General features: G+C 37.5%; 1 protein-coding gene across 2 annotated transcripts in view; it reads right to left on the bottom strand.

The window, feature by feature from the left end:
• The window catches only part of Uhrf2 (ubiquitin like with PHD and ring finger domains 2), a 66331-nt gene that overhangs the window by 34284 nt on the left and 4058 nt on the right, over window positions 1–27989 (bottom strand). For both annotated transcript variants that reach the window (XM_052187348.1, XM_052187357.1), the window contains exons 2-3: window positions 23047–23280; window positions 5317–5576 (exon numbers count right to left, since the gene is read on the bottom strand). In XM_052187348.1, coding sequence (XP_052043308.1) covers window positions 5317–5576; window positions 23047–23280 — 494 coding nt within the window. The remainder of the gene's footprint in view (window positions 1–5316; window positions 5577–23046; window positions 23281–27989) is intronic.

Raw genomic sequence — 27989 nt, forward strand, 5'->3', positions numbered from 1 at the left:
AGCCCTCAACAATTGAGTCTATATTCATCAAGGAATTTTCCGAAGATATAAATCAGAAAAACCTATTATCTTAAAAACTTGTCAACATTAACTTCTGTATAAACACATTTTCTCTAACACACACACACACACACACACACACACACACACACACACACACACACCCTTTGAGTTTTACAAATAGTGTCTCCTATATAGCCCTGGCTGTCCTGGCACTGACTATGTAGACCAAGTTAGTCTTGAAGTCAGGGATCTACCTGCCTCTGCCTCTGCCTCTCAAGTGCTGGGATTAGAAGCATGTGCCACCATATCTGGCATGTATCTATAATTTTGAGAAAGTGTTAATGATTCCTAGTTCAAGTTTTCTTGGTTTTTAAAATCCTTCTATCTATAAAAACAACCAACAACAACTTAATTTATCTGAAACATAATTTTTCAGATAGATTAAAAACTGTTATCTCTGCTTAAGTAGAAAGGAACTGATTGATACAAGGAATGCCTATGTATCCTGATTTGATTCTCAAGCCATTCTGTTCTCCAATGAGTCTCTCGTCCCAGACTGAGAATTCATGTAGTCTAATAATATGTAAGATATGACTTTTATGATAAAAATAGCTTTTCAAAGGGCTAGGGGTTTACATCAGTAGTAGAGTAGTTGCCTTGTTTGCTATAGTCCTGAGCTCAAGCCCTAACCTCCAATTCAGGGGGAGTGAGGCATTCATTCAGGTACTGTAATCCTAATACTCTGGAGGTTCACAAATCCAGGAGTTTGAAGACTGCCTCTTACTAACTGATTAAAATTAAAGCAACTTCTGAGCAATTCCATTTAAAGTGATGAGCACAGCTTACATAAGCTATTGCACTTGTCCAGTTCATACAGCAGCACTCTGACATTAAAAGTGCAATTAAAAAGCTTAATGTAATAAACAAAAACATAGGTCACTGAAAAAACTGTAGTGCTTAGTATCATAAATAGGATGATTGAGAGGCTATTTACAACATCCTAAGTGCTCTGAAAATAAAACCTATAGTGAAGACTCAAATCATTTAGTGTAACTACTAATTTTACAAATTCTCTTTACAACATATCTTCTGTATGTATCCCAGTTTCCAGTTGAAAAAACGACCACTGTTTATTCAATGGCCATATCTCAAATCAAACTACACTTTCTCTTCAGAGATTTGAAGTTTGGATGTTGCTGTATTATTGTGCAGAACCTTCTAGATGAAGCTTTTACAATAAGAGCTTACATGATTCAAGTTCTTCAAGATAAAGGTGGAGTTCTCCACTGCTCTTCACCACAGCTTTATGGCCTTACATTTTAGGTTCTACTCTGCCTATGCACCTGGTTAGTCACACAGGTGCTGTGAACCCCTGGAGATGTAAGACAATTCCACACAGTACGGAACGATGACAGCATCCTCTGGGACAACCACCTTACACTCCACTGCCTCCCTTGAATCTTGCAACCCGGCAAAAACAATTTGTTATAGCTTGCACAGTGGCATGAGTCAGTACCCCTAGATACTTTGGAGGCTGAAAAAAAAGGACTTTATGAGACCAGAAATTTGGGGTCAAACTGAGCAACAAAGAAAGAGCCTGTCTATTTTCTTTGCCTCACTGGCTATGTTTTGTTTATTTTAGAAACACGATCTTGAAGTCAGGTGTGATGGCACATGTCTTTGATATCAGCACTTGAGAGGCAGAAGCAGGGGGATCTCTGTGAATTCAGTCAGGCTAGTCAGAAATTGAGTAGCCTGCTATTGTCCTACAAACAGCAGGATAGCCAAGGCTATTATACAGAGAAATGCTGTCTTGGAAAACAAAACAAAACAGAACAGATAAAATAAAATAAGGACTTGATTAGTGGCTCTGGGTGACCCTAAGCTTATGCTTTCTGCGTGCTGATATTCACACGTGCTCCCATGGCTGGCTGACTAAACAGAAAAGAAGTGGAGAAGGGGTAAGTCTGTTTATATGTGCCACTAGAGCAATTTTTTCAATGCATCCTCTACCAAAGATGGACTTGTCTGATGATGTATTAAAGTCAACAGGTAGTTATTCTACTTTAAAATTCATTCTTTTAATGGTCACAAAGCTTTAAGAAGAATTATTCCCCTCTCCACGTGATGTCAAGACTCATCTGCCACGTCCCCAGCAGCCTCTGTTACTAGGGTTTGCCACCACACTCATCTAGTTTATACAGCATACAGCATACTTTATATGTGCTAAAGAGAATTTGTCAAAGAGTTGTTTTCTCTTATAAAAAATGTTTTGACATCTTCCACTAAGTTTCTCGTATCTTTTGTATCTCAAAAAAATCCAGCTATATAATTATCTTTAAGTTTCCAGAGGTAAAGCATTTAATTCTATCATATAAAATTTATTGTAGATTTCATATGTATGTTGATTTAGACCAGTGGTTCTCAACCTTCCTAACAGTTCCTCATAGTGACCCACAACCATAAAATTACTTTTGTTGCTGTTTCATAGCTGTAATTTTGCTACCATTATGATTCATAATGTAATCATTTGTATTTTCCAAAGATCTTAGGCAACCCCTGTGAAAAGATTGTTCAAGCCTAAAAGGTCACAACTCAGGTTCAGAACCACTGATTAACTCATTTCCAGCACTGATTCTTTACAGAATCACTGTTGGTTCTATTACCAAGGACCATGATTAAAGTAGGATTGATTTATTTGCAGTAAGTAGTATTGGTAAGCAAACCCAAACCACAAGGATCAGAAAAGTAAAGATTAAAGGCATCCATTGTTGCTGCCAGATATCCTGAAAATGAGTGTATACCAAGTTGTTTGTTGATGCCTTCTCCTTCAAAATTTTCTTTATTACTACTATTACTGTTATTATTACTTTATGTTGTATGGATGTTTGGGCTACATGTATGTTCATACATCACATGCATTCCTGGCAGAGGCCAGAAGAGGGCACTGGATGTCCTTGGAACTATAGTTACAGACAGCTGTGACTACTAGGTAGGAGCTGGGTCGGGGTCCCCTAGATGAGCAGGCAGTTCTCCTAACCTGAGCCATCTTCCAGCCCCTCTAAGTCCCTTCCTTCCTTCCTTCTTTTAGCTTTCTCAATTTTTATTGTCTTCCTTAGTTTTGTTTATGACTTAAAAATGATTAGAGGTATAAGAAAACATATTTTACTTGCTCAAGTAATGCAGATTTATTTATTTTCACTTCAATAATGAACCCCATTTTAAATGAATTTCTATTTTGATTGCTATAAGTTAAATGTCATCATTTGTTAAAAAGCATGTCTTTGACAGTAGTATGAAATTTTCTGCCTTCTGTTTTATACCACTGAAACAACGTTTTCTTCTCTATTTCCTAGGTTCTGTAAGCTTTATAGATTTTACTGAGGAACTTCACATTCTAATGAGCACAAAACAATGTTTTTCTTCAAAAAGAAAATCTAATTATCCTACAAAATGGGTTAAAATTGGTTTTGTATGAAAACCATGCTAAAATTACTATGGTGATACTAATGTATTATTCCATGTTACTATTCATTTCTCCTTATAAAATTACATACTTGTGGTAAGATGGCTCAAGGAAGGAGACCTCAACTCAACCCTTTGCTCACCTGCTCAACCCTTTCTTTCTATCCTGTTGGGTTTCATTAAAAATACTGGTGATATGGCAGAATTCCACAAAGCCATTCTTAAGACTTTCCAGTTCCTACTGTACTCAGAAGATATTTATATCTCCATGAGAAGTAATTGATACTATCACGACAGTATTGCTATAAGACTAGAAGTTTTAAAGTGCAAAAACTACACAGAAGGAGCCTTTGTCCATAAGAACTGCATGAATTATCTACATGTACATGAAGTCCTTCACATATGCCAGGGCTGTCAGTTGTATAGACGCTGCTCTGAGCATATGATTGCCTGGTATACAGGGTTTTGGTCTAAAGATGGCCATGAAGCATACCACCAATAAGGCATGTGTTTGAAGGGATTCTTAAATGTCCCACTGGATATCTGACTATAATCAGGGAATTTCCACCATTTATCTGAGGACCTCAAAGAGAGTAAGTAAAGAAAATATCCAATAAAAAAAGAAAAAATATAAATGAGACTGTCATTTTGGGGAATAAATGCCACAATCTGTAATGGAAGTAAACAATATTTCTAACTCCATGCCTTAACACAGGAGAGCTCCAGAGTATTAGAGTGGTTCATTATCTGAATGCCAATTAGCAATTAGCTCAATTTTATTGATGTGGACACAAGATTGAAAGATGGGAATCTTCTGACATTAATCTTCATACCCAAATTTGGTTAATAATAATCTATGCAATTATGAGTGCTCAGTGAGGTCACTCTCACAGTCGTGCCCAATCCTGGCTCCCCAGGTTACCATTCTTCGTAAGACTTATGGACCTATGAACCCGTGACTCTCAAAACCTGGGGCAAGATAAGTTTTGTTCAATTAAGTATTTTGCTTAACAGGGTAGAAGTTGGTTGATGTTTCATCAAGAAATTGACCAAGGCTGTTTCTGTTCTTTCCTTTCTGTTCTCTGCTTTTTCCCTTTTCTAATCCCACTCCCCCACCCCAATTTTCTGTCTAGTAAGTTTTCTTATAACCATCTTGTACTATAAAAATGCACAACCCATTCTAAGATTTGTGTTCATAGCACATGGCAAGGAGTTTCTGGGTGTTTAATAATATTTAAGTGTGGTCATTAACTTTTGTTCCACAATTTTTAATAAAAATTTAGTATTAGAATCTCGGCCCTTAAAGCCATGATCCCTCATAAAACTTCAGAACATAACTTTATCTAGAAACAAAGACAGGGGCATGGCTGTCAATTCACATGAGATTTCTTATTTGGGGATAAGAAAGATGGACAAGTTCTAAATTTTGTGATAATGCATAATCTTATTGGACATATTAAAGATCAATGAATTATTTTTTCAAATGGGTAAGATTATGTAAATTATGTCAATTAAAAGCAGTTTTCAGTATTTTTTACCTTATTCTTATAGCTATTACAGTGTTTCCTAAAATATTAAATATAACCAAAACCTAACAAACAAATAGAAATCTGAACATCCTAAAACAGATGATAGTGGGATGATTAAAAACAAGCCACTTCTAAGCCAGAGATGACTGACAGGGAAAGAGCCCTTACTGTTGGGTAACAAACTCTAAACACGCAGAAACAAAGACTGAACATGACCCCTAAATGGTTTCTTCAGAAAGACTATTCAAAATAATCTTGAAATGCAAAGCTTCGCTTCTATACACGAAAACACGAAGTCCTCAGTAATATGAGCACTTACTCATCATACTCGATATGATAAATAACGTCTTCATCAGCAGCAACTGAGTCTGAATTAGACGTAGAGGGTACATTGTCCAATTTATTTGTGTTCTCTTTGGAATTATGATTTACATTTCCATTAGTCCTTTTATAAGAATTGCCATTCTTCAGTGGAGTTTTGCCACGGGAATGTCCATCAGAAGCTCTAGTAACACTACGTATATGTGCTTCAAACCAAGCACCAAGGCCGACATCTCTGGCATCCACCAATTCATTTACCTAAAAAAAGTTTAAAATTAGTTAATGAAGCTTAATTTCATCTATTGCTTCAAAAACTTTAATATAACTCAAATATTTGAGAGTTATTAAACAATATTTGTTGCTACTCATGTTTGAAATGATTACAGATTAGATCATAACTATTCTTTTAGATTATATTGTACTATTTTAATCTTGGTATTTACTAATATAATTAAACTCTGTCCCAATTTCCTTTAATGAAGTAGATGTTTTAGTTCTTTCTCACCCACATCTATGCTCTAGTTATAAAAACAATGATTATGTACACAGGAATCATATTAAGAATGCCACCATTATAAAACCAACTCTGTTAATAATTGAGACAATTTGTTCTTTTAATTTCTTTATAACCCTAAAAATAACAATCAGTCCAACAAAAAAAAATACTATGTGAAAAATAAAACTTGAAAATGAAGGACTTATTCATAAAGAACAACAGAGTTAGCTAAACTAATGTATATAAACTGGGAAGAGTTCTGCCAGGGAATCGGCAAATACGCTCATTTACCACTTCAAAGAACAAAAGATAAAACAAGGAGAGAGGCATAAGATACAAAACAGAAGCCCAGCAATGATCAAGACCTAAGCAACGGCTTTTACAAACAGAAAACATTGATTAGAACATAGGCATATCAGAATTAAGAAACAGGCAAGTTTCTTAAGCTGTTTTTAGAAGAACTGTTAAACGTTCTTCCAAAAAATGTAAGGACATTGGTAAGAGGAAAGACAATTTTGTTTGTTTTTCCCCAAGGAAAAGAGATAAATCTCTTGAACCCTTTTGCCCATGTCCTTACGAAGAAAATCTGAAATCATCAACACATGATCAATCTAGTTTTCCCTTTGTTGGTTATTTTTATTGTAAACTTGACACAACCTAGGAAGAAGGAAACTCAATGCAAGAATTGCTTCGATCAGATTGGCCTGAAGAAATGTCTATGACAACTAATGTAGGAGGGCCCCAGCCCACTGAGGGAGGCACTATCCCTAGGTAGGTAGGTCCTGTATATATGAGAAACTTCAACATCTCACAGACACTTGCTAAACTACATTCATAGCAGCTTTATTCCTAATAGCAAGAACCTGGAAACAACCTAGATGTCCCTCAACTGAAGAATGGATAAAAAAAGTATATCTACACAAGGGAATACTATTCAGCTATCAAAAACCACGAAAACATGAAATTTTGCTGTCAAATGGATGGAATTTGAGAATATCATCCTGAGTGAGACAACCCAGTCCCAAAAGGACATGCATGGTATGTACTCACTTATAAGTGGATATTAGCCATAAAATACAGGTACCATGTTACAGTCCACAGACCCAAAGAAGCTAACAAGAAGGTCCAAACCAGAAAGCTTGAATTTCACTTAGAAGGGGGAATAAAACAGTTATAAGAAGCAGACAGAGGAAGGGAAGTGGGAGGGTGGGGCATAGGTAGGGGACTAGGGGTTTAGGATTAGGTGTGGGGAAGGACAGATGGATAGATGGCCATGAAAATGAATGGAAACCCGTAACTGACAGGGATGAGGAGGTGGGGGAAATCTCTAGGAGGAGACAGAGACCTGGGATAAGGGAGGTGGCCAAGAATGAATGGGGGGGGGGGGGGTGACCTTACCTATGACTCACATTGGGGATGTGGTACCTGAAGAGGCTGCCTCCTGTAGTCAGGCAGGAGCCCCAGTGGAGCAATAGAGACACCAACCCACTCATAAAACTTTCAACCCAAGATTTTTCATGTCTACAAGAAATGCAGGCATGAGGGGGACGGAGCAGAGACAGAGGAAATGGGCAACCAATAACCAGCCCAACTTGAGACCCATTCCATGGGCAAGCACCAATCCCTAACACTACTAATGATACTGTTATGCTTACAGACAGGAATATGTTGTCTTGAGAACCTCCACCCAGCAGCTGACACAGACAGACAGACACACAGCCAAACAGTGACTGGGGCTTAAGGACTCTTATGGAAGAATAAGAGGAAGGATTGCAAGAAGGGGATAGGAACTCCACAGAAAGACCAACAGGACAGGCAGTGATGGCATACACGTTTAATCCCAGCACTTGGGAGGCAGAGGCAGGCGGATTTCTGAGTTCAAGGCCAGCCTCATCTACAGAGTGAGTTCCAGGACAGCCAGAGCTACACAGAGAAACCCTGTCTCAAAAAACCAAAAAAAAAAAAAAAAAAAGGAAGACCCAAAGTCAACTAACCTGGACCCTTGCTTGCGCTTCTCAGAGTCTGAACCACTAACCAAAGAACATAGACAGGTGGACCTAGGCTTCCCTGTATGGTATGTACTGCTTATATATAGCAGATATGCAATTTGGTCTTCGTGTGGATCCTGAACAACTGGATCAGGGGCTATCCCAAAAGCTGTTGCCTATTTGCTGGATATGTCTAGCTGGGCTGGCTGCCTTGTCTAGCCTCAATGGTAGAGAAAACACCTAGTCTCACAGACACTTGAAGTGCAAGGGTAGGAGGGGATACCTAAGGGGACCCCTACCTACCACCTCAGAGGAAAAGGGAAGGGGATGGGGGAAGGATTGTGGGAGGGGATGACTGGGAGGGGGCAGTGAGCAAGATGGAAAGTGAATAAGTAAAATTTAAATAAAAAAGAAAGCAAAGCAAGCAAGCAAGCAAGCAAGCTAGAGATGAGTCTAAGCAGCCTTTCTCCACAGATCTGCTTGAGTTCTTGCCCCACCTTTCCTCAGTAGGGTATTGTGACCTGGAAGTGTGGGCCAAGGCAGCTCTTTCCTCTCTAAGTTGCTTTGATCAGAGTGTTTTTAATCACAGCAACAGAAAGCAAACCAGAACACACACGGTATAGCATGAAAGATGTTCTAAAGCACTTAATACCCACAGATGATATGCAATGTTCTTTCCTTTGGTTTGCCTAATCATAATGAGCCTATTAATTACTTCTTTATGAAGAAACAAAGGCATTATTAGCTTGTTGTAGGCAAAAGCTAATTAAGATGTAAATGCAGAGAGCTGAAAGCATCTTGACTCTGAAAAATTGTGGGTTTTGCCATTAAACTAAGAAGCTTGTTAAATCTGACAAGATAGGGAAACATAAAAACTTAAAGTGATAAGCTCAGAAATATATTTTAAGTTTTTTTTTTTTTTTAAGTTTCAAATCACCAAAATAACACAGCAAGGAGAAAGCACAAATAAGTCAAGAACATTAACTTTCATCTTGGTGCAACATTCAGCCAAAGGCAGTATGCAAAATGAATACCATAGCAATAAATAGCTTGAAAGACATGCTTTACCACAACATAAGAAGAAAGCATTTAGAAGAGGGGAAACAGAAGGATAGGAGGAAGGGAGAAAGACAACTACTACTTCTACTACCAATAAAATGGTCAAATAGGTTACATGTTGCAGGATTTTCTTGCCCAATCACATGAGGGCAGTGGGAGGCCTGTGATTGGACAGGGAAAAGGGAGGCGGAGCTAAGAGAGAGGATTGTCTCAGGGTAGGAGGAAGGAAAATGGCTTTACCAGCCACAAGCAGCTATGATTTCACAAGCTTAGAAATATTGGGATAAAGCTTTGATCACTATCAATTGGCCCTAAAATTATTTTATTGGCATCTTGTAAATTGTGATATCATTGCTACATAAATCTGTTTGGTTAATTAAGCTTTAATAATCATGATTCTACAAGGTAATTAGGTGTTGAGATGGCTGGCCATGGGGTGCGTGGACATTGCATGGTAGCGAGAGGAACTTGGGGGAAGCCCCCCAGAGAGATGGCCCTGCAGGAGCCCCTCCCGCCCTGTGGTCCGGCATGGCCAGAGTTGGCGGGCAGGCAGAAGCATAGTCCAGTACCACAGAGAGTTGGCAGATTTGATTTTTTAATATTTCCCGTAACAATTACGTATAACAAAAAATCATAAACATGCTACCTACTACATAAATTGATTTACATATTAAATGAACACAGGCTTACTTCTTCCACTCTAGTAGCTGATTTTTAAGACAATCTCTTATAAGCAAAAAAGTAAAACAAAAATAATCAATGCTAAAAATAAGAATAAACTTAAGTTACTATTTACTCACAGAATACCAAAGTATTAGTATTTCATTTAGTATTCCACTTATATCACTGTAATAAGGAATGATTGATATGGTTGACTGATATGATTGATATGGTTGATAATATCAACCAAGTCTGGTTGATATTAAAACAACAGCAATAGAAACACACCTTTAGTCTGAAGCATGGGGTGAGGTGGTGTAATCTGTAATCCCAGCACTCTGGAAGCTCAGACTAGAGAATCACAAATTCAAAGCCAGCCCAACCTATATAGGAAGAGCACAGAAGCCTGTCTCAAAAACAAAAAGTTAAAAAAAAAATTCCTACACAAATATAAACTCTACCATGGATCAGTAAGCAGTCAAAATGAAATGCTGAAATATTCAAGAAGCCAGCATGTAGAGCTACTATTTAGATTAACCTAAAATAAAATTTATTAGTTCATAAAAGTAGGGATTGTCATTTGAGTACAGTAAGTCTAAAACTCAGATTTTATTATCTTATTGTTTTATTAGGATACCATTTATAATAATGTAAACAAAAAGTTGGCTGGTGGTGCTTTTAAATGCTAAATACATTGTAAGATATATAAATATGTAGTGATAATTTTCAAGTTTTGGTTTCTTTAAAAAACACAGGAATATTGCAAGAATATGTTTTTGTTCTAATCCAAGGTGTGAGATATGATATTGCTTTAGATTGTCCACAGCAGCTGACTATGATTTACCTCATGCTCTAGCAGGGGTGTGATTTTGCCAGCGGCAGGTATGTTTCTGCAGTTCGATATTAGGTATTCTGGGGACTTTTCAGAGGGAATATAAATGCTAGGGCCCTGAGAGGTTTTGGGGTTGTTGGTTGCTGTTTTTTAAGTAGTCTTGTACAAAGAAGAAACAAGAAGAAATGAGATATCTTGACAACAAAGATCACACTTGCTCCAAGGAACTCAATGCCTCTAATCAGCAGGAAGTAGTCTATCGGTAACATCCTTCTCGTTCTGACTGCTGACCTTACACAGGGATATCTTTTCTTTCCCCTCTATACGTTTTTCTCTCTTACCTGGTATCAGGAGGTTAAAAGGTGGAAAAGGGTGGAAGAAAGAATATCCAACAAAATAGTAAAAGTCTGGCTACATAAACATGCTAAGGAAACATTTAAATAGGTTAAACTACATGTGAGAGATGAAACTCTTTTGTAGAGCCTGGGTTTTGATAGCTCAGAACAAAAATACTATACCATAAAATTAACACAAACAGAGGATACTGTTGTCGTGCCCTTCTAAATAACATAAGGAATTATGAACAGAAAGAATTAGTCAGAAGAGTGGACATCTGGTAGCATATTCTCATAACCCCAGCCCAAGAGAGGCTAAGATAGAACAAACATGAGTTGCCAGTCTGAGTTACACAGTAAGACCCTGTTTCAAAAAAGTCAATGTGGGGGGAGGGGGAATGAGATAGGGGGTTTCCAAAGGGAGACCTGGAAAGGGGGAAAACATTTGAAATACAAATAAAAAATCCAATCCAAAAAAAAGTCAATGTGAAGATACAGCATGACAAAAAGATAATGTATGACTGTAAGTGTTCAAATTATACATGTCCATATGATTTTAATTTACAGAATTAAAATGCAAAATGGAGATGTTAATGTCATTTAAAGAAAAATTCACTTCACATAGGAAAGCAATGAGTTTGGTCAAGAGGCAGAAGAGCTAGGTGGTGGTGATGCAAGACTTTAATTCCAGCACTCAAGAGGAAGAGGCAGGTGGATCTCTGAGCTTGAGGTCAGCCTGGTCTACAAAGTAAGTACTCAAACAGCCAGGGATACAGAGAAAAACAAAACAAGACAAACAAACAAACAAACAAAAAGAGGCAGAAGAAACATGGGGAAATCATAGCCCAAGAGCCTGTACTCTGTCTTCCCTAGGAAGGCAAAGCAGGTCAGGCCAGGGCAGACAATCTAAGATTAGCTAGTTGAATGTGTCACAATGGGCTTCAGGCTACTGGGACAGACTCTAGATGCCTGACACGACATCGTTGCCATGGATGATCAGAAGAAAACTGTTTTAGTGTATGAGACAGAGATAAGAGATATGACTAGGGTATAGACTCTGAATTGATCTGCTGTATATTAAAGACATACTCTCTGACAGTGTATTATTCCTAGGAATTCACAAAACAAAAAGAGGAATCCACTAGTCTTAGGAAAGGTAGTCTAGTCTCTCCCAGAAAGCAAGGTTTCTTTACAGGTGTCAAAATATCAAAGAATATACATACTTTGTATGTTTAAAAAAATATATAAATTTGTATATAAAAAATAAGCGGCATGGGTTTGGGGTTAGATTTTGTGAAGTAGACATGTCACATGAACCTGTAATTAAATGTGACCTTAATTTATTTAAAAACAAAATAACTATATGCACAAGTATAGTAGTACACACTTGTAATCTCATGAGGTTTAAAAAAAGGCATACATGTTCATCTGCACCTTGCAAGACAAAGACTTACAAAGCTTAATTAAAACAAACAAAAAAAAAAACCTTAGTTTTTGTTCATCTAACCAAAGCCAGTGAGTATGTACATTAATAAAAAATGATAGCAAAAGGATCATAAATAAAATATACCACAGCCACATGTAAACTCGGCATGATTGTGGTGTATGCTTATTAAACAAGTACTGAGGTACAAAATGTGCAAGGCACCTTAATTACATACTGAGTTTTTGTCTCAAAAAGTAGAAAATAAGGAAGCACAAAAGCATACATATACACAAATCAATGTACATATAGACATATCTATAAACTCTTCACATACAGAAAAGGTCGTGCACATTTAAAAGGTACAGAAACTGAAGCATGAGAAGCAGGTAACTAAAAGCTGGCTAATGTCAAACAGCAAATACTAGGACGACTCCTGTTCCTCAGCATGCCCTGGCCCCGCCTCTCTCCAACACTAGGTACTGACCCAACATATGGCCGGTCTCACATATGCTAGGTAACTATTGACGACTGAACTACAAAAGTAACATTTTTTTTTAACTTTGTATTTTAAGACAAGACCATACTATGTACCCAGGCCCTGAACGTCCATTTCCTCAGGCCTGAGTACCTGAGGTTACAGACTGAACTACCAGGCCTTACTCTGCTCTCTTTTCTGCTTTGTCTTTGAGGGTAAGGGTGGGAACACACCTCACTACACTCTCCAGGCTGCCTGAAAACTGGGATGGAAAATTCAGGCTGCCCTTGAACCTGCACTCCTCCCGCCTTTGCCTCCCAAGTAGACTGGCTCATCAAACATGTTTCTAAGTATGCCCTTTGTTCTGTGGAAAAGACAGCTCTGTGGATAATTCAGTATTCAAACTTTTCAAATTTATCATCTTAAACAAGTTATCTTGTTCCAGCCTCGTATTTTTACGGTTTTAAAACATACCTATCAATACACCGGAGTAAGTCCAATCCAGGAGGCATGTAATGTGCACGAACTGAAAACTGTCTCTTTTCACTAGGCATCAGTATATCTGATGCTGACTCATTTAACACAACAATATTACTTTCCATCATCTGCTTAGTAAATATCAGTGATTATATAATCACTGTCTTTAATAATTATAATACAAAATCATTTCCATTTCTCAAAAAAAGTAAAAACATGAAACATATCTGTCCTCAAAAGACATAGTAAAGGACTGGGGAGATGACGTGGTGCACCAGCTTGAGGACCTGGAGCTCCAATATCAAAAACCCACATAAAAAGCTGGTTACAGTAGCACAGGTCTGTAATCCCAGTGCTCCTATGGTAACAGGGGAAACAGGCAAGAGAAGTCCTAGAATCTTGTGAGCCAGCCAGTCTGGGTATACATCAGCAAACAATAAAAAAGACTGTCTCAAGCAAGACAGAAAGGAAAGACTAACACCCGAACTTGTCCTCTGGCCTCCACACATGCACACATGTGCCATGGCATCTGCACACAGGTACATGAGCATATATGTACACATATATCAGCCATCCTGTATAACACAAAAAACACATATAGCTAAATTGTAGAGTGAAACTCAGAACATGGGTTTCTCCAACTCTAAACATGATTCATTTTATTTTGTATCTCACTATACATACAAATTTTTAAAATGCAATATGCTTCCATTTAGATAAAACTCAGAAACAGCTAAATAGGGACTGGATAAACAGATTAGATGTTAGTATGTTGTTAAAAATTGTATAAAGATGGCCAACCAATGACTGGTCCAACTTGATACCCATCCTATGGTCAAGAACCAATCCCTGACACTATTAAGGATATTCTGTTATGCTCAAAGGCCTAGCACAACCGTCCTGTGAGAAGCTCCACCCAAAAGTCAATAGAAACAGATAGAGACCCACAGCTGAACATTAGACACAGCTTAGGAAGTCTTCTGAAAGATCTTGGAAAAGCACTGAAGGACCTGAAAGGGATAGGGTCTCCACAAGAAAAACCAACAGAGTCAACTAACCTGGACCCCTGGAGGCTCCCAGAGACTGAACCACCAACCGAAGAGCAACCACGGCAGGACTGAGGTCCCTGCACACATGTAGCACATGTGCAGCTTAGTCTTCCATGCAAGCCCCCAACACTGGAGCAGGGACTGTCTCTAAATCTGTTCCCTGCCTGTATATCCTGTTCCCTAACTGGACCACTCTGTCTGGCCTCAGTGGGAGAGGATGTTCCTAGTCCTGTAGTCACTTGATATGCCAGAGTGGGGTGATATGGGGTGGAGTGGGGCGGTTCATCCTTCTCAGAGGAAAAGAGGAGGGAAATGTGGGAGGACTGGGTGAGGGAAGGACCTGTGGGGGAAGCCACGATCAGGATGTAAAGTCAATAAATGAATGAATGAATGAATGAATGAATGAATGAATGAAAGAAAGAAAAGATTGTAAGGGCCTGTGGGGGAAGCCACAATCCGGATGTAAATAAATAAATAAATAAATGAATGAATGAATGAATGAATGAATGAATGAATGAATGAAAAAATTGTATGAAGACAACAGAAAAGATTACTATAGCTATTTAGGTAATAGTTTTAAGTAAAGAATATGAAGTTAGGGACTAGAGAAATGACTCAGCAGTTGAAAGCACTCACTGTTCTTCCAAGGACACGAGCTATCTCACTTTAAACACAAACATACAAATGAGTATGTGTGTAAAATCAGGAAGAATAACATGGAGAATTCCTAGGGGTTTATTATTCTGTTTGAAAATTTGGTGGTGTTTAGAAATACTTTGTAGCCTTTCATTAAGTTGTTTTCTTCATGTCATTATTAAGCTAAATTGTACTAAAAACAAAGGAGACAGAAAATACTAAAATATCAACACCTTACATGGGTAATTGATCATTTCTTTTTCCTGTATTCCCCAGTGTATATAACCTGGGGAATACAAAAAAAATTAACTGCTACATATTCAGCTAAATGTAAATACTTAGTACTTAAATGCAGCATCTGGACTGGATGACAACTATTTAAGAGATAAAAACATACTTCAATCATACCAAGTTTTCTTATTCACAAACTAAAATGAATTAATTGATTGTAGTGGTTTGAATATGTTTGGCTAAGAGCATGGTACTATTTGGAGGTGTCACCTTAGAATAAGTATGTCACTGTGGGTGTGCGCTTTAAGACCCTCTTCCTAGTTAACTGAAGTTAGTTTTTTCCTGTTTGCCTTTGGATAAAGATGTAAAACTCTCAGTTCCTGCTGCACCATGCCTGCCTAGATGCAGCAATGCTCTTGCCTTGATGATAATGGACCTCTGAACCTGTAAGCCAGCCCCAACTGAATGTTGTTTGTTTACTGGTCATGGTGTTTGTTCATAGCAGAAAACCAAACTAAGACATTGATTTAGGTTTTCAAAAGTTCACGTTTCAGAAAATAAATTTACTTCATCACCTCATTTCAGTGATTCAATAAATTTACAATGAACAATGGGAACGGATATCCCTGGTTACTGCTCATACATCTCCAGGCTCTTCACAGTGGCACGCAGAAAGTGGAACAACCAAGCACATGTCACTCAACTTTATGTCAGATTTAAAATTAGTTTAAAAATTCACCTGCTCTTTTGCTGTCCAAACAGTATTTTAGTCAAAAAGAAGGGGAAAAAAACAAAGATGTGTTTCTGAGACACAAAGCAGTAGATCAAGTCCTAAAAAGTCCACAAGGTCTTAGGTTATGTTCCTTTTTTTTAGGGGTTTTTTTTTTTTTGGATTTGGTTTTTTCGAGACAGGGTTTCTCTGTGTAGCCCTGGCTGTCCTGGAACTCACTCTGTAGACCAGGCTGGCCTCAAACTCAGAAATCCGCCTGCCTCTGCCTCCCAAGTGCTGGGATTACAGGCGTGTGCCACCACTGCCCCAGGTTACATTCCTCTCAGGTTATATTCCTAATACTGTCACCCTCTCCCTCTTAAAAATAAATAAATAAATAAATAAATAAATAAATAAATAAATAAATAAAATAAAAAATTTCTTACAAAACAAAATGACATAGATATCTCCAAAACTCAAAATAAAGGGAAGATTCTAAATTGTTTAATTTTGGAGACAGAGTCTCATTACATAGCCCTTGCTATCCAGGAATTTGTTATATAGACTGACCTTGAACTTAAAAGAGATCCACCTGCCTCTGCTGCTGCTGCCTCTCTGCCCCTCTCTCTGCCTCTGGGATTAAAAGTATAGACCATGCCAGATGTTTCTGTTTTTTTTTTTTAAATTTCATGCTAATTAATCAAAATTCTATTACAAGAAAGAGGAAATTCAGAAAACAAGACAATAGCTTTTTTCCAAGTTTATTTTCATATGTGTGAGTGGTTTGCCGGTCTGTTTTTGTATGCACCATGTACATCCAGTTCTCACTAAGGCCAGAAGAGGTTATCAAGCTCCTGGAACACCATGTGGAAGCTAGGAATCAAACCCTGTCCTCTGCAAAAACAGCAAGGACTCTCACCTGCTAAGCCATCCCTCTAACCCAAAGTAGCAGCATTTAAAAGAATTTTGAGTTTACCTTCAAAATTAACACTTAGAATTTCTAAGGAGGTAGAAAAGAACATCATGTTTACTTCTCTGTCCTTAATACTAATACCTAAGTGAATGTGCATTAAATACACAATTATTCATGGAATGATCTAACTATCCAGAAATAAGTACTTCTAAAGCATTAGATAAAATTTCAATAATTCATTCACAGTAACTTCATTTTAAACTGAAAATGGAAACAAACCCATGTTAGCATCTGCGAAAAATAAAGTTATTTAAAAACACTGTAACTTTTAAAAGTTACAGTGTGAATAACACAGTAGATTCTTTAGAGTTAAGTGTCAGATCTACAATGTTCCTAATTGAAAAAAAAATAGAGTAAATTCCCTTCCAACTTTATACAACTAACAATTTTATTAGAATTCAAAACCAGATTTTTGACAGTAATGTCTTTTTTGTACCAAATGGCCAGACCATGTAATAACAAATTTAAGAAAGTTAGATCTATATTATATATTAACATAAAATATATAAACTATTAAACAAAATCAGGCAAGGTAGTCCAACGAGCCTGTAACAGCAGAACCTGGGTGTGCTAAAACAACACAATGACAAATTCAAGGCCAGTCTAGACTAAATAGTGAAGACTCTATCTCTAAACAAACTAGCTGATAGCCATAACATGGAAAAGAAGAAGAGACCCCTGCCAAGAAAACTAATGTTCTGTGACGTTCTTCTGGGATAGTTTGGAAAAGAAAAATTGAAGTTTGCTAGTATTCTATAAAAATAAGTTATTCCTTCACTGCCTTCAACAGCAGCAGCTTCTGACCACGTGTAACAATGCACATCTGTAACACCAGCATTTGGGAGGGAGAGGCAAGAGGACCTGCACTCAAGGCCAGCCTCAACTACCACCTGTTGCAACACAAATAGAAAAACAAATGAACAAAAAGTCTAGTGTCTCTATCTCCATCCCTCAAAAAGCAGGTAAGAAAGGAGCAGAAGATATGGTTTCCCAGTTAAGAGCACTCCTGTTCTTGCAGAGGACCATGCTTTGGTTCCTAATACAGACATAATGGCTTAACACAACGTATAACAACTGTGTTAAGTGCCAGGGTTTCTGATGCCCTCCTCTGGCCTTTGTGAGATACTGCATGCACATGGTATACATACATGCAAGGTAAACACCCTTACTCATAAAATAGAAATGTTTTTTAAAAGGTAAAAGATAATGAAAGCTTAATACAGACATCACTATTAACATATATATACAGATATATGTATATACATAAATTCCTATGTGTGACTATATACAAATGCAAATTCTTTTTAAAATGTTCCTTGCTCAGTTCAGGGTCTTTGATAATCCAGGAACAACAAGTACACCTACAGGGACTGAGAAACTGGCTCATTTGGCAAAGTACTTGAGTATGAGGACCTGAGTTCAGATTCCCTAAAACCTATGTAAAAACCCAGGCAAGTGGTGCATGCGTATAACCCTGACATTGGTAGAGAAGTGAGGGGGGAGATGGTATGGAGACAAATGAATCCCAGACTGGCTGGATCAGTGAGTGGAAAAAAAAAAAAAAGACAGATCGTGACTGCATAGAATATCCTACCTCAACCTTTGGCCTATACATAGACAGAGACACATGAAAACACACACAAACACACACACACACACACACACACACACACAGAGAGAGAGAGAGAGAGAGAGAGAGAGAGAGAGAGAACACCTAGAGCACAGACTGTTGTTTCTAATATTCTCTTATCAAATAACCCCGCATGGGGTTGGAGATATGGCTCAGCCAGCAAAGTGGCAGCCATACCATCATGAAGACTGAGTTCAGATCCCCAGTACCCATTAGAAGCAGAAGGTCATGGTGGCAGACATTTGTAACTACAGTGCTTGGGGTAGGGCAACAACAGGCAGGCCTTGTATGCTTGCAGTGAGCAAGCCTATTCAATCACTGGGCTCTATGCTAAGTGAGAGATTCTGTCTTGAGTAAGGTTGAAAGTCAATGAAAAACATACTGCTTCTGGCCTTAATACACAAATGCACATATGCACAGGCATGACCACAAAATCTCATACGCACACTGTGGAGGAAAGAAGAGAGAAGAGAAACTAATGTCCCGTGGAGAATGACTCATTTCAGTACTAGAGCAGGAAATAAGCAAGGTGACTTTGAAACATCTTACAATACCAGAAACAGAAAGAAACATCACAATAACAGTATAGTAAGGAAACACAGTGCCGTGTTAAAATGAAAATTTTCCAAGCTCCCATTGGTCAAATCTAGAACAATCTTAGGGATCAGTGCATATTAAAAACAGATGAGGAAAGATAAATCTCCCATGTTTAGGGTTTTTTATTCATTTTATTCATTTATTTACATTTTGTCCTCAAATGGAACGAAATACACAACTTCTATCTTCAACACAGGCTATGCATAGTGACTTCTCAAAGAGCATAGGATGGAAAAAGAGGGGACAGAAAGATTAACAGTGGAAAAACTTGAGGAACAGTATCTTGGTGAGGTGATTAAAGTTCACCAACAGTAACAGCAAAATTAAACTACTGATGCAAAATGCAAGTTATGTTTAAATACAAAAAGTTATGTTAAATACAAAACTACTGATGCAAAATGCAAGTTATGTTTAAATACAAAAAGTTATGTTAAATACAAAAAAATAGCATGTTCACAATGCTAGCCCTAAATGAGATATAAAAGCACCATTTTTTGTATCCGTGTAGTCTGTCTCAAAAACAAATTTAGTCCATCAAAGAGAAAAACAAGAGATAAAACCTGTTCAGTGATCAAGTACTAGCCCTGGGTTTGGGCCTCAGCTCTGAAAAAAACAAAACAAAACAAAATAAAAAAACCTGAAAGAGATAAACTATAAAAAATGTTTGACTAGCAGGACATGGCGGTGAACAGCACCTAACCACAGCATTTAGCAAGCAGACAGGTGAGTGAGTTCCTGGCCAAACTGCTCTACATGGCAAGTTCAGGTCAGCAAAGACTACAGAGATAAATAGTCTCAAATTAATAAGTAAGTACATAAATACAGGAGCTGGGATTGTGTGTGTGTGTGTGTGTGTGTGTGTGTGTGTGTGTGTGTATTCAAGTTCTGGAATGGGAAAAAAAGATATTAAGTAAAATCTAATGAAATGTAGTTAGTTCATTTATTATACCAAATTACCAAATGTGCCATTCTGTAAGACATTAATAGGAGAGACTGAGTATGGGACATTGGATCTGCCTATACATTCTTTGTAATTTTACTATAAACTTTAAACTATAAAACTTAAGGGGTTGGAGCAGATTTTAAATCAGGAAGTCACTTGGGGTGTGTGATATATATATATAACTTGGGGTGTGTGATATATATATAAAATTGAGATATACGAATAAATAATATATATTAGGTCCACATTTCCCACCTTATTCTGGGCCCTCTCTTAACACAAGTGAAGAAACTCCTTTTCCAGAGCAATGACACTATCAAGGTGCATGAAGCCAAACAAACATGGACTGAATTCCCTGAAAGGTTAAAATAAATCCTTCCTCCTTTAAATTGTTAGGCACTGAGCCAAAGCAATAAAACATAACTAATACCTATTCTAAAATAAGTCTGCTTTAAAAGTAACAACATGAAAAAAATTCAGAGCATCATACTGCTGTGTTTGAGAATGTTCTGCATTACTATATTATTAGCAAAAAAAAAAAAAAAAAACCCAAACAAACGTAAGATGTCTACATCTATGAACAGGTAGTGCAGACAAAATAGCAAGCTTGCTTTCAGTGCATTGAATACAACTGCAGTAGTTCTTTTGAAATCCCCATAAACTTAAATAACTCAGTTGTTTGCCATTGTAACTGCAGCACCTGGAACAGCAAATTTATACTGTATGCTCTAAGAGAAATATTTGTTAAAGAGAACACAAGGAAGAAGGGAGGACAGAAAACGGGAGAGAAGATAATACACAACACTATTTTCCCTTACTAATAAAGTATAGAAAAGAAGTCTACTAGTACAACAGCATTAGCTTTGGAAATGACTACCTTATTGGTAGCTCATGTTTTAAAACATTTATTTTCTGTAGCTTTACCAATAAATAGTAACGCTGGTCTCATGTTGATTTTGTTTCCCTGTTTCATTATGTTATCTAGCACTTCCAGAGTGATGCCAAGTAACAGCAGCACTGGTTAGCATTCCTTTCTGTGTTTTCTCTGTACCACCATGAGTCTGTGTCATTTAGCCCAGAAAGACCTGGGACTTGCTGCGCCCACCTCCCCTGTGCTGGGACTACAGGTATACACAACCATGCCAACCTAGGGCTGCCTTTCTGATGGGCTGTGTCTAGCTTTTCCCCATAATGCCAAGTATGGCTTAAGATAGTCATCTATTTTATTTATTCAAATCATAAATGGTCTCAAATTTGTATTTAGATGCAGAAAATATTTTATATTGGGTAGATTTTCTTAAGTGATATCTTGATAGCATACGGATTGTCAGAAAGTAGAGATAGTTAATTATTAAAAAATGTTTTAGTATAAATTCCGTATTGTAATAAACTAAATACATAATCATACTTCTACTTGTTAAATATAGCTTGTGTTTCAAATAGTATTAAGATAGCAAATTGCTTCTGGTCATGTTTTAGTAATAGTGTTTCACTTTATCTATTCCTTAAATGTCTGAAACAATTTACCAGGACAGCAACCTGGTACACAAGACTCATACTTTTTGATAGTAAAGCTCTTCACAAATTTCTTGATTACTTCTACTCTTAGGAATGTTTACATTTTCCCCAGATTCTAAATTATTTCTACTTGCATTTTCTTGATTTGTTTCACCAAACAATTTCTTATTTTGAAAATGCTAGGTCTAGGTCCCATTTACCCACAAGAAAATGAGTTATAAGGACTAGAAGGATAAAATAAAACTATCCTTCCATTTACTAACAAAATTTGAAAAAATCTGGTTATAAGTCAATAAATAAGTCAGCTAAATTTTTATGTACCAGTAAATAATGACCATTTAAATAGCATAAAAATATAGTTATCAGACATAAGTCAAATAGTCATTAAACAATGTCAAAGACATAAACTAATGTATATAGTTGTGTCCATGAATTTAAAAGTCATAAACACATTAATTCTATAAACTGATCTCTAGAGATAATCCTCATTAAAATATCAGTGGTCATTTGTAGTTTCATACAAGATAATTCTAACAATTTTTATTGTAATTATATAGAAAGCCATAAAGCAAAAAACAAAAACAAAAACAAAAAAAGAAGTTACCTTTGGGATTTGGGAGAAGGAAAGTATCAAAATTCTGTAGAGCTACGGTGCTTAGAACAGTGTGGGCACAGGGATAGACAAATAGACCTATGAACCTACATAAAATCTTCACAGCATACTTTTAATGGGCAATCAATACCTTTTTTTAAAATAGAAATTTCTAAAATTCTAGAATATGTGCACCAAGGTATATATACTGGTTAACCAGCATTGTTAAAAACTGAAGGTGGGAGTTAGCAGTTAAGAGCACTGACTGCTCTTCTGAAGGTCCTGAGTTCAAATCCCAACAACCACATGGTGGCTCACAACCATCTGTAATGAGATCTGACGCCCTCTTCTGGTAAGCTACAGTGTACTTACATATAATAAATAAATAAATCTTTGGGCCAGAGGGAGTGGGGCTGGAGCAAGCAGAGGTCCTGAGTTCAATTCCCAGCAACCACATGATGGCTCACAACCATCTGTACAGCTACAGTGTACTCATATACATAAAATATTATTAAATCTTTAAAGAAGCAACAACAACAAAAACCTGAAGGTGGAACACTGCCCAGGCATCTAATAAATACATACTAGATATATAATAGTATGTCAATAAAGTAGAATGTAATAATGTGAAGGAAAAAATACAACTATATAAATCAGAAACATCAACTCTGAGGAAAAGCAGAACTTCATTATGAAGAGATCTAGCTTTACATAAAACAAAATATTGTTTAGACAAATATACATAAGAAGTAAGAAAAAACTTGCATTACAAAGTCACAGTAAGTAATTTCCTTGGGCTGGGGGAGGCAGGCAACACCCTTACAAAGTGCTAGCTACTATCATTCCACTTCCTCACCTGGGGGGAATTACACAGGTATGTTTGTTTTTCTTCTTTGAACTAAACATATACAAGTAACGTTTTTCTACCACAACAGTTTTGCTGGTATCCCCAAACCCATGGTAAATTTTCAAAGACTACTTCTGACAGAACATGAACAGCTGCAATTTTTACTTACTGGAAATCAATGCTTGCTTACTCACAGTATCCCAAAGAAAACAGACATTTGGATTCTCACAACTAGTAAGTGTGAAGACAACATACCTTATATAGTCCAAAGCCAGGGTCAATAAGACAAGTTCGAGCTGACGTAGATGGCTGACTGGAAGATCCCCCTCTTGCTGTTTTCTTTACTTTAGGTGGATTATTAGAAGAGGGTTTAACCTGAACATCATTCTGCTTAGATGTGCTAGGAAGACTGGAGTCTGGACGAACTAGCAGTTGAATTATATCATTCAGTCCAACGTCGTAGTCAAATAAAGTATATCCATTTTCCAACTACAAAAAGAATAGAAACTATATTGAAGTACTATTTCAAGACTTGTATTTTGACATGTTTAGTTTGTCCAAATATCCTAGATAAACTATTAAAATTGACAACATTACAACTTGACAATCTTGAAATAGCTCTAAATGTTTTATGGCTTTTAATATCAGTATCCTCTCTGGACCACAATAAATTCTTAAGAACCACTCCAAACTAACTAAGGCAACACTACTTGCTTTTAAAAAGCGTATCATAACTGCTGTAATCTCATGCTATAGTTAACCCACCCCCAAATAATAATCCCCTCTAGACTATATCTGACCTCTCATTATTTTTTGTTGCTGTTTCCAAGTCTTTCAAGAACCTATCTATAAAGTCCAGGTTAGCCTCAAACCCACAATTCTGTCCTAGCCTTCCAAGTGCTGGATTACAAGTTTATGACACCAAGGCTCTTTCAACAAATTTTATTTTAGTCAACAGTACCTAAATTCACTACAAGTGAATAGTGTAGATGAATTTTGAAAGCAATTAACTTTTTTACAACCCATATGTAATAAGTCATCAAATAATTTATCTTTCTGAAGCACTACTAATAATTCTTAAGTGAAGCAAAATTTTGAAAAACAAATCAGAAATATATTCCATTTCTCTAAGGTTCTCTAAATCTACTCATCTGCAAATATTAGCAAGTTTTGTCACAGTTATCTAAGTTAAATAGCACATTAACTATCTTGCAATCCATCCACATTTCCAGAAGATTGTGGGCTAATTAATCTGTGTCCACCACCATTACTCCTCCTCCCAGAAGATATATATAATCAGGTATACTCAAGGTCCTACTCTGTAGTACCTCAAATGGCGGAGAGGTGGCTCAGTAGAGACCCTACCTGATACATGTAAGACCCAGAATTCCATCTCTAACACTAAGGGAAGAGGATACCTTAGGACCTAATTTTATCTAGAAATAGTCTTTAGATGTAATCCTAAGACTTACGGCTATGAATTAACTTGGGTCTTCTAAGCACTCACATGCCCAAGTCCTAACCTCTAATGCCCCAGGATATGACCCAGCATGGACACAGGGTCTTTAAACAAGTAACAAATTTAAGATGAGTTCATTAGGTGAACCTCTAATCCAGTCTGATTGGTATCTTGATAAAAACAAACATGAACAGAGACAGAAAGGACAGGAAAACAATGGGAAGAGACACATAGAAGAGTAAGTCATGTAATTGAAGCCAAAACAACTTCAAGCTAATAAACACTATTTCCCATAAACAGAAGCCTTGAGACAATTCCTCTAAAGCTAGTTATCAGACAGCATGCTCCTACTGATTGATGTGTTTATATATAAAAAGATAATTAGAGAGGGAATATGTCCTACGGGGGGTATAGTCAGGTATGGGGGAAGAGTGTGTCTCTGCAGGCCCATGCTGAGGCATCCCTTCCCCCTGAGGGACCAGCCACAGGTACAGTATAGAATAGTTTATTCAGGGCATGGGGAGGGAAGTTAAGAGGGTAGTAGAGGCAGAGAAAGTCAGAGAGGGAGAGAGTAGAGAAGTAGAGGCCGACAAGTGGACAGAGGGGGAAGGGGAGGGGGAAGGGAATGGGGAAGGGGGGAAGGGAGGAGCCCAAGGGGACAAGAGGAGGAGGAGGAGCCGGCAGGGCAAGCAGTCCCTTCTATAGTGGGTCAGGCCTACCAGGCTGTTGTTGGGTAACTGGGGTGGAGTTTAGACAGAATGCTAACACTGAAGACACCTTGAATTCTAACCTTTACAATTGCAATAAATTCCTGAGATTTTAAGCCATTTTGGTACTCTGTTACAGCAGTCTTAAGAAACCAATCTTTTATTTTGTTTCTTCATAAAGTATATTAACAGTTGACTATTTCACTGATAAAAATAACAAGAAAATTCAACTCCTTAAAGATCAAAACTACCATTTCTTCAGAAATATTAGCTTAAGTATTGATTTCACCATTCCTATATCTACAGCCATCGCCGTTCACAACTGTGAGATACAGGAACATATTTAAGAACTCAACCACAGAGACAGAGCAAAGAAAAACAGCCATCCTTCAATTATGAACTCACTAACGTGAGATCTATTAGGTGGACCCAAGACCATAACTAGCACAATTCCACAGATTACAAGTATTTGTGTTTGTTAAACAGAACAAGGGATCAAGAATTTTACAAGCTTCCTAGTAAAGGAATTAAGAAATTAGGTACTATCTCACAGTAGAGTAAATCTTCACATATTGTGTAGAAGCATCACCTGTCAATAAAAAGCCTACAGCCAATGAGCTGAGGCAGGGACGTTCAGCAGAGAGACAGGATTCAGAGAAATAGGCATGAGAGATTTGCCCCCCAAAACAGAGACAGTAACATGAAAAACAGGAGAGGTAATCAACCACATGTGAGACTTAGAATAGAATAAACAAATAATTAAGGTATGAGCTAGTCAGGGAATTAGCCAAAGCTTTGGCTTAGGCATTTATTTATTTATGAAATATTAAGTCTCAGAGTTGTTATTTCTGGGAACAAAGAGGCCAGGCCCTCAGTTACATCTCAGGTTTAACCTGAGGGGCTCAAAGTAGCTTTCCTCTGGGTTTAAATCCTAGACAATAGACACACTATATTCAGTACCCCAAGGCAGTAAACAAATAAACCTTCATGTAAATAGGAATGTTACTATATTAAAAACATAAACATCAGCCCAGCAACAACCCCTTTAACAACATGACAGGCTGCCTGCAAGAATATTAAAGTATATTTAATATACTAGGGCAATGGTGGTACTTGGGAATAACCAAACAACATCTAAGTTGACTTAAGGCCCACTCCATAATATAGAACCAAAAAACAACACTGCTTGGATGACCGAGAGCCTAAAACTAGATAGCCCAGAGACCTAGGGTAAACCAAATAATACTGGTCTAAAATAAGGAGAAATGTAGTGTAGATATACTAATGATATTCTTCAATAATCATAGATCACTCAGTACCTTGTTTAATTACAGAAGTTTCCTCCTGTAGCAAATGGAACAAATATAGTCCCTTAGACAGACATTACTCAGAGTAAGAAACCTTGGAATGCCCTGCCCTAAATGGGAGGGATGTCTCCACCAAATCCCTCCCCCTCAGCGCTCAGGGAACCTTGTTGAAGAGAAGGCAGAAACGGTTTTTGAGAGCCAGTGGGGAAGGGAGGACACCAAGAAACAAAGTCTCTAAGTCAACATGATCAAAGCTCATATGAACAGTCTGTGGAACATGCACAGGGCCTGCAGCAGGCTCCGTGTATGTATTATGGCTTCCAGTTTGTTACAGGATTCCAGAGCGCAGGAACGGGTAGGTCTCCAACTCCTGCCACCTCTCTTGGACTCTCTCTCTGCTGTTGGTCTGTCTTGTTTGATTTTGATGTGATAGTTTTTGCTTTATCTTATCTCTATTTTATTTTGTTTTGTTTTTTAAATCAATGAATGAATGAAACCCCAGCCATTAGAGTAAAGGGTAACAACTGAACTGTCAATTTTAACTGCTGTGAGAGGGAAAGTCAGTTTTCTCTGACAGGTATATCAGCCAGGCCAGGCCAGGCCTGCTGTTCAGAAGTGGCTACACAGCATAAAATGGACCCATCAGGGTTTTATGTGGTTTTGGTTTCTGTTTTTTTCTTTTTGGGTATGGTTTTATTTTGTTTTCTTGAGCGTGGAAGGTTTGGTGTTGTCTTAGGTCTTTGAGAAAGAACTTAAAGCTGGGTGGGTAAGGAGGTGACAGGACCTGGAAGGACTTGGAGGAGGGAAGGAATATTATCAAAATATATTTAAAATTTTGCAAACTTGTTTCAAATAAAGGGCTTTGAGAGAGATTAGAGAGCAGCGGTTTGGCTGCCAGGCCTGAGGACCTGAGTTTCACCCCTAGGCTCCACAAGGTGAACTGACTCCTGAAAGTAGTTCGTTGGCCTCCCAACATGTTACAGCACACATACACAAACAAATAAACATCAAGAGAATTAAAACAGCAAGAAGGTACTCTTCCTGTCCTAAACCTTCCCTGGGAAGGAAGGGAAACACTCAAAGAATGAAATGTGCATTTATACCTTTACTTAGACAAGACAAAAGAAACACCCTAATTCTGAAAGAGCCTGAACAGTGTAATGAACGCTATGGCAATTACTTTCCATTTTTAAGTGTTTCAAGTAGAAAATCAAAATATGCTAGTAATCCATTCCCCAAAATAAAGACAGACAAGACATTGAAGTAAAATTAAGTATTATGGCAAATACAGATAAGCACAAAGAGGCAGGAGAGTCCCAAGCTTAAAGTCAGCTTAGGCGACATAGTGAGACCTACACTAACAGGTTGGTGGGTAGGGGTATAAATAATTATCAATTGAAGATGTTCCCATTACTTTTTTTAAATTGATGCCTGAGGCACAAGAGTCAGAGAGACCTTAGGAGGACTCCTATACAACAAAAACAACGACTTGACAGTTGCTTTGCTTTCAGTGATGCTTTCTGAACTTAGTTTGATAGGAAAGGTAACAACATCTAAGGCTAGAGCAGAACATTCCGCATGAGACTTAAAGAAGGTCATCTTTCTTCACGCTAACTATGACACCCCTCCAATTATATGCTCATTTCCTATTCATTTTTAAACAGTCACTATTATTGACTGCAAAAAGCCAGATTTTCTCAGCAGGCCTCACAGTCTGTGAAGTCA

The sequence above is a fragment of the Apodemus sylvaticus genome, chromosome 1 (assembly GCF_947179515.1).
Source record: "Apodemus sylvaticus chromosome 1, mApoSyl1.1, whole genome shotgun sequence".
Classification (NCBI taxonomy): domain Eukaryota; kingdom Metazoa; phylum Chordata; class Mammalia; order Rodentia; family Muridae; genus Apodemus; species Apodemus sylvaticus.